General features: G+C 46.8%; 1 protein-coding gene across 1 annotated transcript; it reads left to right on the top strand.

Annotated features, from left to right (window-relative positions):
• Positions 1 to 5109, top strand: GFER (growth factor, augmenter of liver regeneration). Its single transcript, XM_055708670.1, has 3 exons — positions 1 to 235; positions 613 to 821; positions 1706 to 5109. Exons 1-3 carry the CDS (start codon positions 29 to 31, stop codon positions 1866 to 1868), a joined length of 579 nt encoding a protein of 192 aa, XP_055564645.1. The 5' UTR covers positions 1 to 28; the 3' UTR covers positions 1869 to 5109.
• The last annotated feature ends 8331 nt before the right edge of the window (positions 5110 to 13440 follow it).

The raw sequence follows: 13440 nt of genomic DNA, 5'->3' as shown, positions 1-13440 counted from the left end.
CTGGCCCGTGGTGCACCGCGGCGCCAAGATGGCGGCGCCCAGCGAGGGCCGGCCGGGCCGTGGCGCTTCGCCGTTCCCGGGCACCGAGAACGGCCCTTTCACTTTCCCCTTCGCCGTCCCGCACGGCGCCGCGGGCTCCGGGGCGGAGGAGCCATCCAAGAAGCCGTGCCGAGCCTGCACGGATTTCAAGAGCTGGCTCCGCGAGCAGAGGAAGCGGGCGGGTCCGGGCGGCGGGGTAAGACGGCGGCTTGCCCGCGGGAGGGCCGGCGGGAGCCTCCCCCGTCACTCTGGGGGGGCTGTCGGCCCTCGGCCGAGCTGTGAAGTGGGCCTCCATCCTGCCCCCCAAGTGTGATGGGGCTGTGTGTGTCCCTCCTCAGGGTGTGAAGGAGCCGGGGTTTGCCCTCCGCGAGTGTGAGGGGCCTCCATCTTCTCACCAGCGGGTGAGGCGGGGGCGCAGCCGTTGTTCCCGCTGGGGGTGTGAAGGGCCTGCCCCCCCCCCCCCCCCCCCCCCCCCCCCGCTCATCCTGCCTCCTGAGCGCAGAGGGGCACACGGTGGGAAACCCCCCACCCAGCGCCACCAGTGTCCCCTCACAACCCTGTCACCTGCTGCAGGACCCGGTGGTCACAGAGAAGGAGCCACCGCCGGACTGTCCCCTGGACAGCGAGCAGCTGGGCCGCAGCACCTGGGCCTTCCTGCACACCATGGCAGCCTACTACCCCGACCACCCCTCTGCTGCCCAGCAGAAGGAGATGAGGGACTTCATCAGCCTCTTCTCCAAGTTCTACCCCTGCCAGCACTGCGCTGAGGATCTGAGGGAAAGGTAAGTTGCTTCGCAGAGATTTTTTTTGTGGTGGCTGCTGCTGAAGAGGCTAGCCTGAGGTGCTGGGCTGCAGCAGCTATTTGCATATCAGCAGCTCTTCTTGCAGTTGGGGTTTGTAGGTTACCTGAACTGGTTTCTTCCATTATTGCATAAATCAGAGATACACTTACTTAAAAAACAAATACCTTTTCTCATGCTGTTAGGTTGTATGCTGCCTCCAGGGGCTTCCGGAGGCGATTTCAGGATTTTCTGGTTCAAGCTGGACTTGTGCACAATTGTGAAATTGGAGTGACTCTTGAAATAATTTGGCTGTCGGGAGGCAAGTGTTTTTCTGTCCCAGAAAATTCCCTTTATCAGCAACCTCAGCAGTGGAGGCAAAGACCAAAATGGGCTGAGATGTTTGATAAAACTTTTCTACTGTTGTTGCTGTCAGCTTGTTTCTCAAAAGTTTTAACTCTTCTCAGGGATGATGAACATGCAAAAAAAAGTTTGAAACCTAATTATTGACTTAGCAGACATCACATGGCAAAACAGCTGCTCAGGTTTTTTCATTTATTATTTCTTTGTTTTTTTTTTAATTTGGTGTTTTGATGTATTTGAGTACTTCTTGCTTTTTATTATAAACTGTTTGACTTCTGCGTCTTTTCCAGTTGACAAGACTAGGCAGTGAATGAAACCCAGCCAGTTGCAGCCATCAGTATTTTATAGTGGAAGTTTGGCCTCTGATAATTACCAACCTGTGTGCTCTCTTCCGTGTTCTCTTTGGGACTCAGTTTGCCATAGCACGCAGACAGCCAGTCGCCTTTTCTGCTGTGTGCCTGCTTTGGGTATTGAAGTTGGTGACTGTAAAGAAGTAACATTTGTTTCCTCTTCCCTGTTTGCAGATTACGTACAAATCAGCCTGATACTAGCAACAGAAATAACTTCTCCCAGTGGTTGTGTCTTCTTCATAATGAAGTGAACAGGAAACTGGGAAAATCTGAATTTGACTGCTCTCGTGTGGATGAGCGCTGGAGAGATGGTTGGAAAGATGGTAGTTGTGATTAATCCATAGAGACTGCTTTGGAAATCTAACAGACCTATTCAATCTGGTGTCACAGCGTGTCGATCACTACAGGGAGATGTGCGAGTCAGTAACGGTGTGTTTGTGTGCTTGTGTGTGTGACTGATGTGGCTTGTGGAAATAAAGGTAAACCAATTCTAAAAGTAAATTTGAAAATTTTATCCTAATAATATTTTGATAAATGATTACGTAAATGTATTATCTGAGGGACTGAGGCCTTCATTTGACATAAGAATTGATAGAAACCTGTGGAATTAAGTCACAAGTGGAAACTTTTTCATTATGGCATTTGTTTTTTTCTGTGACTACAATTTGTTTTACCTGAACACAGTTGTATAGGCTGCTCTGTGGTGTTTTACGTTTATCTGCAGGCCTTATCTTGATGTTATAGAAGATGCATCGAATTAATTCAAACTTTTGTTTCTGTTGTTCTAATAGAGAAAACTCACGCTGTGTTTTGTGCCAAGCCTGTATCCCCAGATCTCTTTCAGAGGTCACCAATGTTGTTAAACTTGAATCCAGTTCCTTTGATAAAAGGCCTGAAGGCAGGTACATTTAATTTAAATACTAAAATCATGGAGCCCAGATCTCTCATTTTATTTTTGTGTTTCAATTTGTCTTGTAAGAGGACATTGTAGAAAGGGAAACTAAAGCAGGACAAAAAAACCACCCTCATTTGATGAATGGAATGAAGTATCAATGGGGTGAAATTCAAATGTTTTAAATTGATTGCTGATTTTCTTTGGATCCAGAAGTGATATGATGGTAAGTTCTACTGAACTACTTAATCTTAAAGCAGATAACCTCTTTGTCTCTGCTGTGAACTTCTGTCTGTCGTGAAAATAGCTTGAGACTGCTAACTGTAATGAAGCATATTCAGCTTTGTTTAGCACACAGTATTTCTTAGATGTCACTTGAAATTTTTGATTGATACTCACTGACCCAGTTGATATTCTGCTGTTATCCCCTAGCTAAAAGCCTCTCTAGAACAAAAGCACTTTACAAGCTCCCTGCAGTATTTGAGTCCTGCCTAAGACTGTGGCGTCAGCTTTACATAGTATTGTTGCACAGGGGCCTGAAGGGAGTCCCTAGGGTAAATTCCCTCTGTAGAAGCTGATCAGAATCCATGCTCTGTGTATTTTTCCTAGATCAGCTATACTGCATCAGAGTACTGATACTAAGTGTGAATTTCAGATTCAAGTGAAATAGCAGCATAAATGGTTTATACCACAATGCATGTAAGCACATCTCTCTATAAGAAGAGACAGTTTTCACAAAAATGTCCAAATAATTTCAAATTCTTAAAGTAAATAGTGATGTCCTGCCCTTACTGCATTTCTGTCTGTGAAGAGTTTGCAGGAGCTCACACAAATAGTGACAATAATAGCTTTTTCTTTCTGTACTTCCTGCTGAGGTTTTCTTGCATGTTTCAGTGAACTTAGTTACTTTTATGCACTACAGAACGCCTGTAGATTTACTCTTGTTGATAGAGTGCGTGTTGCCTGGACATGTTAACAGTACTTTTATAGTAGTGGTAGAATGATGACAGCTTGTATCTAAGAACTCTGATCTTCAAACCAGTGTGTGTGGCAGCTCAGTGTTTAGAAAGCAGTAAGAACTTTGGAAATACATTTTAATATTTTGTGATGTATTTCAGTTCTTTTAAGTTGGACCTGTTAAAACCATATGAGACAAATTTTATGGACCAGTTATTCTTGAAGTTTTTTGCATCATAGGATTTCTGAACGCAAACCCAACAAAATGTTGGTAAGGTACTTCATCAAGTATGCAATCTGACTTATGACTCGAAGGTATTGTTATGGTTATTAGAAGTGCTCAGAAAATTTCCTTATTAGCATGTTGAGGTTCTTGGAACAAATGAATTCCAGCCCTTGTTTTTTGTCTTTTTGGTAATAAACTCAGTCCCCAAAATGAAGGACATTGATATCCATTAGTTGGGAGAGGACCAACACAAAGACTGTAGCCCTCTGCTTTTGTCGGGTGCAAAATTACCCAGTTCTGTCAGGATAGTTTTAGTGGCTGGGGGTGTGGACAGGCATTTTCTTCTGGACTTGGTTGTGCTGGAGGAGAAATTTACTGTTCTTCCTTTCCAGTCTGCCCTTGACTATTCTCTGCAACAGTTTCATCGTCCATGGAGCAGATGATGAGATTTCTTCTAGTTTGTTTCAGTGTAAGTGAGCAAGTTGGTACAAGACCCATTTTAATACTGAAAATGGGCTGGGTCAGTGAGTTGCACTTGATCTCTGCTGCAGAGTCCTTCAACCACTGCTGTCTGGCGCTGGCAAGCGGTCACCGACAGGTGGGTGCATGGTAACCTTCTACCATACTGCAGCATCTGTGCATATATTCAGTGTAGAGAGGAAGATAAATGTGTATCATGCTCAAAATCAGGTGGAGCAGCTGGGGCAGCACATTTTGTCACTTTATGTCATTCAAGGAGGCTGTAGAGGCGTGCAGAAGAAAAAGCCTCTTCTGCCAGCATGTACTGTTGTGCCCTGGCAGCGGCACAGGGGTAGGGAAAGAGCCTTAAAACTGAAGCCAGTGTCTTTAGTAAATGCTTCCTAATAATGAGGCCACCAGCTGTGGCTACTAGATGTTATTAGGGCAGTTTGTAACTTTGTCAAGTGGCTGTTTGGTGAAATCTATGCTTGCACTCTTGTTCTCTTGTGTTTATGGCTTTGCAGAGGAGCTTTGACTTAGATGTTTCTCAGGCATATCATTGTCTCTGGACTTGACTATGCAGGGAGGGGGGGGATTTTTTTTTGCTGCTCATTTGTACCACATCTCAAGTTTTAATCTTACAAAAGGAATTTTTATTGAAGATACTTGTATTTGTGTACAGAAAATTGTAAATTCTAAATGCAGTTGATTAAATCTGTTTTTAAAAATACCTGTATTCAAATTATATTTCCTGTTGATGTGAAAATAATAAAGCAACTGAGGTAATTCCTGGCTTCCCTACTGGATGAGACCTTAGGAAAAGGCATTGTATTGTGCTGGTGTGTCTAACCTTCTGCGTGCCAATATATGACTGTCTGAGCTTAATGGCTCAACTGAGGTTGTGTGATTCTCTGTGTGTATTGATCAGACAAGGTGGGGCTACAGCCGGTGATTTCCTGTTGTGCTAGTGAATTGACACAGTTCTTTGTGGGCCAAGAAGCTACAAAAATGCAGTAAATTTGTGCAGCAGGTGCTTGCCCATCAGATTGGAGTTTGGTTTTATGTGGGGATCAGTGGGATTTTTTTTTAATGGGCTTCAAACATTTTGTTGTGTTTCTAACAGTATTAAGGATAGTGTTACAGTTGGTAGTAGCTCAAATCTTGCTGAATTTGAGCAGGGTGGCAGAGGAGGATGTCATCTACTGAAGGGCAGTGTTTGTTAACTGCATATTCACCGCACAACCCATCGCTTTTGCCAGAAGGGAGAAGCTGCTTCCCAACAGGAGGAGCCTATGCAAGGCAAAGCACGGTCAGGAGCAGGTGCTGCCTAAAGAGCTTGTGGGATCTTACTCAAGAGCTGCTCCTATGTAATAGGCACCTGGCTAACCTTTCAGCTTCACGAAGAACTTAACTGTTTTCTTGCATGGTTTGCATTCATAGCTGTACTTCCTTGTGGGTGGGTGGTTTTTTTTTCCGCTTCATTTCTCTCCCCCCACCACCAAAAGCAACGAGCAGGGACCCACGAGGGAATCATCCGCTTCATGAATGGGAGGCAGACTTGCTTAAGCAAGTTACAAGTGCAGATGTTGGCAGAAGTACTGCTATGCCTTTGGCATTTTTCTAGGGATTAGCTGTTCCTTTACAGTATGTGGGGCATATACAGTCTCCTTTTTACAGTAAGATTCCCAAGAGTTGCTTTGCTCACATGTGTCTTTTGCTCCAGCCTGTTACAGGCAGTATCTACTATTTCTTCCTGTTGGAGTTTTACAGGCTTGGAGAGGGTAGGGTTTAGATTGTAGTTTGTGAGGGGTTTACCCCTTCCTATCAGCACTGATTTCACACACACACACGCATCCCTCCATTCCTGGAATGGCTGTTCAGGGGTTTTTGTCTGAGTGATGGTGAGGAGTTGTTCGGTATTTTGTGTAGTCAGGAACAAGCACTTCAGTAGGAACTGCCAACAAGGTTGTGGGAAATCAACTCTTGATTTTTGTAGGCTAATAGGAAATAACAATAAAGCAAGTAAAGCAAAACCACAGCTAATAGCATGTAGGCAAATCAGCGGTTAGAATGCAGAGGACTGTCCGAGGGGATGGGGGTCAGCGTTGTGATGAGCTGGAGCACTGACCTGGTTTGGCAATTCCCTCAGGAAAGTGTCCATGAGCAACATGTGCCAATTCCAGGCTGGCTGACGCAGCCAGTTCAGGTGTGTCTGCACCAATGCACAGTCAATTGACAGTCGAGGGAGCTGGGAGATGGTCGTAGCTGGCATGCAACACTCATCTACTGCATGTCAGAAAACTTGCCGCAACCCTCAGCTCCGGAACAAAGGTTGGTTCCTGCCAACTAAGGATAAATGGGACTCGGTACCTTTATCTGTGCTGATGCTGGGGTATCTATTATTGCTGTCAGGTCTTAGTTTTTTTAATTGCTCTTAATGTTTCCAGAGGTAAAGTCTAACAAGCAACACTAGCATTTGCCAAGCTTGAAACTGTTCTGTTCCCCTTGGTGTGTGACAATCCCATCTGCACATACTGGGCTAGCGAAGGGTAGCTAATAAAGCCTGGAAAGTTATGCTGGCATTTGGGCTCACCGCATCTGGCACGGTCTAGCACTAGACAGTGGTGCTGGCACTCAGGCCTGCTGAGCTCTGCCCCTGCCTCCTGTGACCTTGCTGCATTGCTTGCTGCGTAAAGGTGCCTTCTGCTTCTGTGTGCTGTGCTACTGCGGGCTGTCGGTTTCCCTTTCGAGCATTCCCGATGCGGAAGCCTCTTCCTGCTCCTCGGTTTTCCCTCCCGTGTATCACATCGCACCGCGCTTCTTGGCTTCTGTCGTCCGTTACTGCAACGGTGCTTCGCAAGGGTGAAACTACGGGGAAAATTTGCTTTGCATCTTAACGAAGCAAGCAGTAGAGGGCAACAAAGCATGCATTTCGTTGACTTTCCTGTCTTAGGCTTCCCTGGAATAGCGGACTGCTCCAGGTATCAAATGTTTACCTCATGCTAGTCCCTTTTCTGTGGTTTTGGGAGATTTTGGTGACTTCAATTATATTTCAAACTAGTGTACGATACCTCTCATATAATTACCTAAATGAGGGACGTGTTATTTTTCTGCCTGCAGCTAAAGTCTGCACTTGGAAGTATATTAAAGCCCTGGATGCTATTTCCAGCATGTTTCCTGCCTGATCATATATGGAGAAATTCTGGCTTTTTTATCAGGTCACTAACAGATTGGAAAGGGTGAATGAGTTTTATCTGATAATTTTGTAACGGTGGCTTTCTTTCACAGAGCGCTCTGTGTGTGATATAGGGCATTGCTTTGCTTGTAGGAAAGCGACTTCAGCTGTGGCCAGCCTTCAGAGGTTCTCTTAGTGGCAGGGCTGCTTTGGGTTAGATCCTGTGGCTTGTTTTGTTCCTCCCGTGGCCAAAGCCAACAGCAGATGGGAGCCAGGTGTGTACCTTGCTTAAAGATGAGAAGGTCTCTGCTGGCACAATTCAGTTGTGCCACACACAATCTCTTTAGTGCATGTGCAGACATGTGTGGGCTCACACAGACCAGACGTAGGTAAGGGGACTGATACACAGCAGTCATGAAACAAGCATCGATTTTAGAGAAGGAATCAAACTTACTTGGCATGGTTGTCTGCTCTGGATGCTTTATGGAGGAGAAAGAGAATTTGGAAGGAAGATCACAAGACAGTCACGACTTCAGCAAAGCTGTTTCTTTTGAGATACAGGGATGCAACCCAACCTTTCTGCATGTGCCGAGGTAGGAAGAAATCCCACAGAGTTTTACGGAAGCATTGCTTTGAATTAGCGGATCTGTGAGAAAGAAAACAGCTGAGTTAAGTTAATGTGTTTCCCACAGCAGATATCGGGCAGTTATTTCATGGAGTCCCTCAAAGTTCTGTTTTTCCCAGAACACCAAGCTCTAAGTCTAAACTCAAATCCCAGCACTGGCTGGTGCTGGATGGGGACTTCCCTTTCAAATGCCAAGTACGGTCAGGCAAAGCTGGACTTTCCCTGCTTCTTCCACTCTTGACATCTGGCCCAAGCTACTAGTAGTGCAAAAAAGTGGATTCTGTGACTATGCCTCTTGCCATGCTTCTTAGATGGGATAAGAGGTAGGCAAGTAGCCTATATGGCTAGAGCATGTGGCTGGAGATTCAAGAGATTAAAATTTAGTTCTTTCTTAGTCGTAAGCTTGTTGCTAGCCTCCAGGTAAGTAACTTCATCTTCTGTAGCCATGCTTCACTTTCTGCAAAATGGGGATAAAAATAGCAGTTTCAGCAGCCTTTGCCTGTATTTCCTATTTAGATGAAAATCTCTTTCAGGGAGGCTATTTTAATGTGCTTGTACTGCACAGTCCTGGGCCTGAGATCGTTCGCTATAATAAAATCACTCATATCAGTCTGTCCCACAAATCTCCTTTACATCTGGTTACATCTTGCTTTTGAATCTGAGGACCTGCTCAATATTTGCTATGTTTGCTTAAGAAACAGTGGAGTTTATTTTCCATGTATTACTACATTCATTATGCAAACGTCGTGGCCCTTATTTCCGCAAGAACTTGCACTGTGCATCTTGCTTTGTGGTGTAAGATGAGCAGAAATGATAAGAACAGAAGGAGGGAGATGGGAGAGCTCCTTTGGCAGCAAAACGATGTAGCTCAAATGAGAATTGTAGAAGCTTTGCATGTCAGAGCATGCCTTGAGCTGCTCAGAGGCTGCCCCGTGTCCTCATAGCTGTCAGCTCTGCTTGCATTACCATACCTGCTTAGCTGCAACACCGAGCAGGTAGCATATGACAAGCACTGAAATCAACTTGTTGATCAGGCCCTACACGATGTGACTTGCTGTTGTGATCCTAAGGAGTTTGACTTGGAAAGCAGCTAGAGATCTTATTTCCCTTTTGCCTAGCTCCTCCCAAGGTGTTGTGCACTTTTCTGTAGTAGAGTTTGGCCCAGTGACTGAATCAGATTAGATTACTAGTTTGCCAAAACCCCCAAACGCTTTGTGCTATGAAATATTTTAAGAAGCAGCAAAGAATAAGTTAACTAGATGAGATGTCAAGCCTGCAATTGCACCACTGGAAAGCATTTTGAAACCCTTTGGGCGTTTTGTTTGGTTTGGTTTTTAAGCAAGTACTGAGATATTAACTCTTTTGTTCAAAACAAAAGCTATTGCAATTAATTGAATTCTATTATCCAAATCTCCCCCTGGCAATTTCAGTTAGTAAACTTTACTGCATTTTTTTCTAATATACTTATCACATTTATACTTGCACAGTAAGTGCTGAATTCCACCTGAGAAATGGCTGCATTTCAGAAGTGGATGAGTTACCAGCTAATAAATGATTTTCCAGATATTTTTGGATCCCTTAGGGCAGAAGGCATTAAGGAGCTTTCTAGTGATAGTGTGCTAAGGTATTGCTAATCGGGAAGTCTGTTCTCTTGCTACTGGGCACTGTGAATTGCTAAGCACCTCTCAGTATTTCCATCAGCTCTTGCTTTTCTAGAGACTAATGGCTGAAAGCAGTATTAGCCGAACTCTAATGAATGTCAAGCAAAGCATTTCAGAGCAACAAGTGAATGAACATATATTGAAGTGTTGTTTCAAGCGTGCTGCCCAGGGAATGTGAAGGGCAAGCCATTTTACCACCCACGCCGATGCAAAAGACAGTGTCAGACCTTGCGGAGCTGCTGAAGTCGGTGGGCTGTAAAGCGTGGCTGGAGCCTGGCTGGCTCCCTCAAGCCGTACGCTGCAGAGAGCCTGCGTGCTGCTTATTTGGGTTGCTTGGCCAAAGCTGCTTCACTATAAATACATTGTCAAAGCTGTTCTGAGAGCAGGGCTGTTTCACATCACTATTTTGTGTTAGAGATGTTAAGCAGAAAGTGTGGCTGATTGTTTTGCCTACCACATCAGGAGCATCCCACTGCTACCCTCTGCCACAGAAAAAATATGGTCAGTCCTGCTAAAGAAATAGTATTAACTCATCATCTTCGTTTCTGGGCTTCCTGTGGGCCAGGTCCTGATCCTAGTGATTGCAGCACTGAGGCTGTGAAGCCAGGTGCAATGGCCTCAGCCATCTGCTTGGAAATTTTTGCAGATGTGTTCTGCTTCACAGAGTGATGCTAGCATCGCTTACAGTCGTTCAGCTGACAACAGGTAACTTGGTAAGCTTTCATGAATTGGTTATGTTCAGCCATATGCCCTTGAAAAGCATCGCCACTCGACTCTGTAGAGCTAGTTGAGATCAGCCCTCAGCTGAGTGGGTAGGGCTGACTTGAGCAGGCGTTGAAGAAGGAGAAAGCCCCACATCTTGTCTCCTCAAGGTTGTCATGTCCATGTACTTACCCCTGGGTAAAAACCTGATCGCTTTTTTGTGTTGGAGACAAAGATTAAGACGTCAACGTGACTACAAGAAGCAGGAGGCAAATTCATGTTTTCCACTACCTTTAATTAAACTTATGTAAAATCAAAACACAGACAGATTTCAGGCACTTGTCTGCATGCTGCTCTGTTTGCTCCCTGTCATTGAAATCCAGGGGGAATGGTAAATGCAGATGGAACTTGTTCAAACTGAACAAATGCTCTGGAAAGTGCCATTTCCAAACATTGTTCTTTTCCCCCATTTGATGGGGAAGATGTTCAAGATGCAATATCCTTTCCCGTTATTGGCCGGCTCAGTGTGTCTGTTAGCTTATTTGCAGCAATAGGAAGTGAAACAGAAATACAGTTTGCATGTCAGCTAGAGATAGCTACTGTCTGTATCTGCACCATAGCAGGGGAAAAAAGCTAGCACAACATGACGTGAAAAATGATTGTGAACATACTGCACACAGCAGAAGTTGGAGATATGAACCTCCAAGAAAGAAGACAAGATTAGAAGCGGGGGTTTCAGTGGGAATCTTGCCCCCTGCATCACAGTCATGCCCTGAAGCGAACAAACCATGTATCTGTCTGGAAACAGTTACGATTTGTCCTACAGTTGCATTTGAAAGATTCAGGCAGCATCTTGGTCCCTTGTGCTTTGTGTTGTCTAAAATATGCCTGTCCCAGTCAGGACAGATGAGCTGGGCAAGACATTTTAGAAAGGGGGAGGACTGAAGTGTCTTTCCCCATGTCATCAGAAAACCAAGAGCAGACCCCAGAGATCTAGAGGATTCCCTGTGCAGTAGCCCTGGCAGCACGCAGCTCTCCTGTGTCTACGTCCCACGGCACAGCTTTCTTAATTCTGTTGGTTTTCTGAGGGTCTGTCCACAACCTTTTACGTATGCGAGCTGCTTGTGTTGCACAGACAAACCTGGGGTGTTTAGGGTGGCAGTGGTTGTACAGGGCACCTGCTTGTGGGGTGAGGTGTGGGGTGTGCTGAGCCCAACCCAGACAAGGGAGCTTCCCTGGCACCAGCCCCCCCTGGAGAGCAGGGCTGCCTTTGCTGTTGTACATAACTCTGGGCTGATGGATCCAGGACAGTTTGTTCTCAAAGCATGAAAAAATTATTTGTGAGGACGCTTGGACAACTGCTTCTAAACTGCTGCAGGTGTTTGAAAAAAAAAATCACCTATGATAATCCCTTCGATGGTCTTTGTTCTCAACCTGCAATTCAGGGATGAGCTGGCAATGCTTTTGACACTGGAGTGCAATCCTTGGTCAGCCCCATGAGACATCCTGCCAGAAGAAAGCAGGGGGGACCAACCTGGCATCTTCTTTGTAGCCATTTCTTTTTTGCATAGTAAAATGTGGTTTCTACTGAGCTGGTGACACTGAGGAACGAAAGGCTGAATTCTGCTTTTCCTGCTGAGAGTCAGAAATAGATCTGGAGAGATGATGACTCACCTGTAATTGAGAAAAACTGAATGGCATCATCATGAGTTTTAACAGTTAAATTCTGATTCCACCTGCTAGAAAGAACAGACCAACAAAGCTGCAAAAGGCCAAAACGAGCCAGAGACAGGGCCCAGTGCATGGAAATCCTTTGCTCTGTTAGTGTTCTGCATGTAAGAGGTTTAACGCGCCTGCTAGACGTGTACCCTGTGCGATCTGGCAGTGGCACCGGTCCCTCACATGGGGAAGCAGCTGTATGGACAGCAGGTCGGGAGGAGAGCCAGCGGTGCAGCCATGAGAAGCCCCCCAGCCCCAACTGGAGGCCTGCTCCATACCAGCGATGCATGCATATTCCTCTCTGTGACTTTCCCTGCAGTTCCCATCTGAAGCAGAGATGATGTCAGAGTTGTCATGGCATCCGTATCTATGGAACCAGGATCATCATCACGGTGCTACGAAAACTAACTCAAGAGATGGTCCTGGAGCCTCGGGGGGGAACTCCCTTTGCAGTAATAGAGGGTTTCCCTTGAAGGTTCCTTTTTCCTCCTTCCTAGTGTCCCTGAGGCAGGAGCAGGGACGGGGCTTGACCTCCTCCTGTCCCACGGCAGCTCTGGGTGCCTCCTTTCCTGCTCGAGGAGAGCCAGAGCTGCAGCCCCATCAGGCTTCACCCCTTTTCTTGCACCAGCTATCGGGTGTGTAGCAGCGTGCCTTGCTCTGGAGCAGCCACCAACCCCTCCCCTCGGTCACGCCAGCGTGGCAGCTCTTGGCCAACGGTCCCGTGTGAGCTGCCTGTGGGCACCCAGGTCGCACTGTAAGTCAGAGCCCTGCCTGCACTGCGGTGGTGCTGCCTGCTGCACGGCCCCCAAGGCTCTCGCTCCGCAGAATTGGTGACAGCGGCCCTTTCTGCTGTGACATCTGCCTGTCCCCGCTGTCAGCAGGGACACCCCTGGGTCTGGGCAGGGAAAGGGCATTTATATTAGGGGGCCAAGGTGTGCCTCTGCAGCAGAGGTGCGCTGAGCAGTGTGCTGACCCGTGGGGCTCTGTGCCATAGCAGCTCCTTCCTGCCAGCGGCCCAGGCACTTACAGCCACGTGGGCTGCCCTGGCCCCAGCACAGGTAGCCCTTGCCATTGCATGGTGACAGTGGCACAGCAGGGTGACCCTTGCAACAACACCATACCCCTGGCCTTGGCACACTATCTCCCAGAAGCAATGTGGTGCCTTAGGATGGCAATCCTTGGAATAGCACAGTGACCCTGGCTTGTGACAAGGTATCCTGGCTGTACCATGGTGCTCCCAGCCACAGCGCAGTGGCTGTGCCTACGGCATGGTGGCCCTGGCTGTAGCATAGTGACAATGGCCGTAGCATGGTGTCTCTAGCTGCAGCACAGTGACAGTGGGTGCCCGTGGCTGTACCGTGGTGACACTGGGTGCCCATGGCTCTACCGCAGTGCCAATGGCTACAGTATGGTGACAGTGGCTGCCCACGGGCACAGCACGGTGACACCGGGTGCCCGTGGCTGTACATGGTGCCCACGGGCACGGCACGGTG

Source organism: Falco cherrug, chromosome 4 (assembly GCF_023634085.1).
Source record: "Falco cherrug isolate bFalChe1 chromosome 4, bFalChe1.pri, whole genome shotgun sequence".
Lineage (NCBI taxonomy): Eukaryota > Metazoa > Chordata > Aves > Falconiformes > Falconidae > Falco > Falco cherrug.
This window is presented reverse-complemented; position numbering and strand designations above follow the sequence as displayed.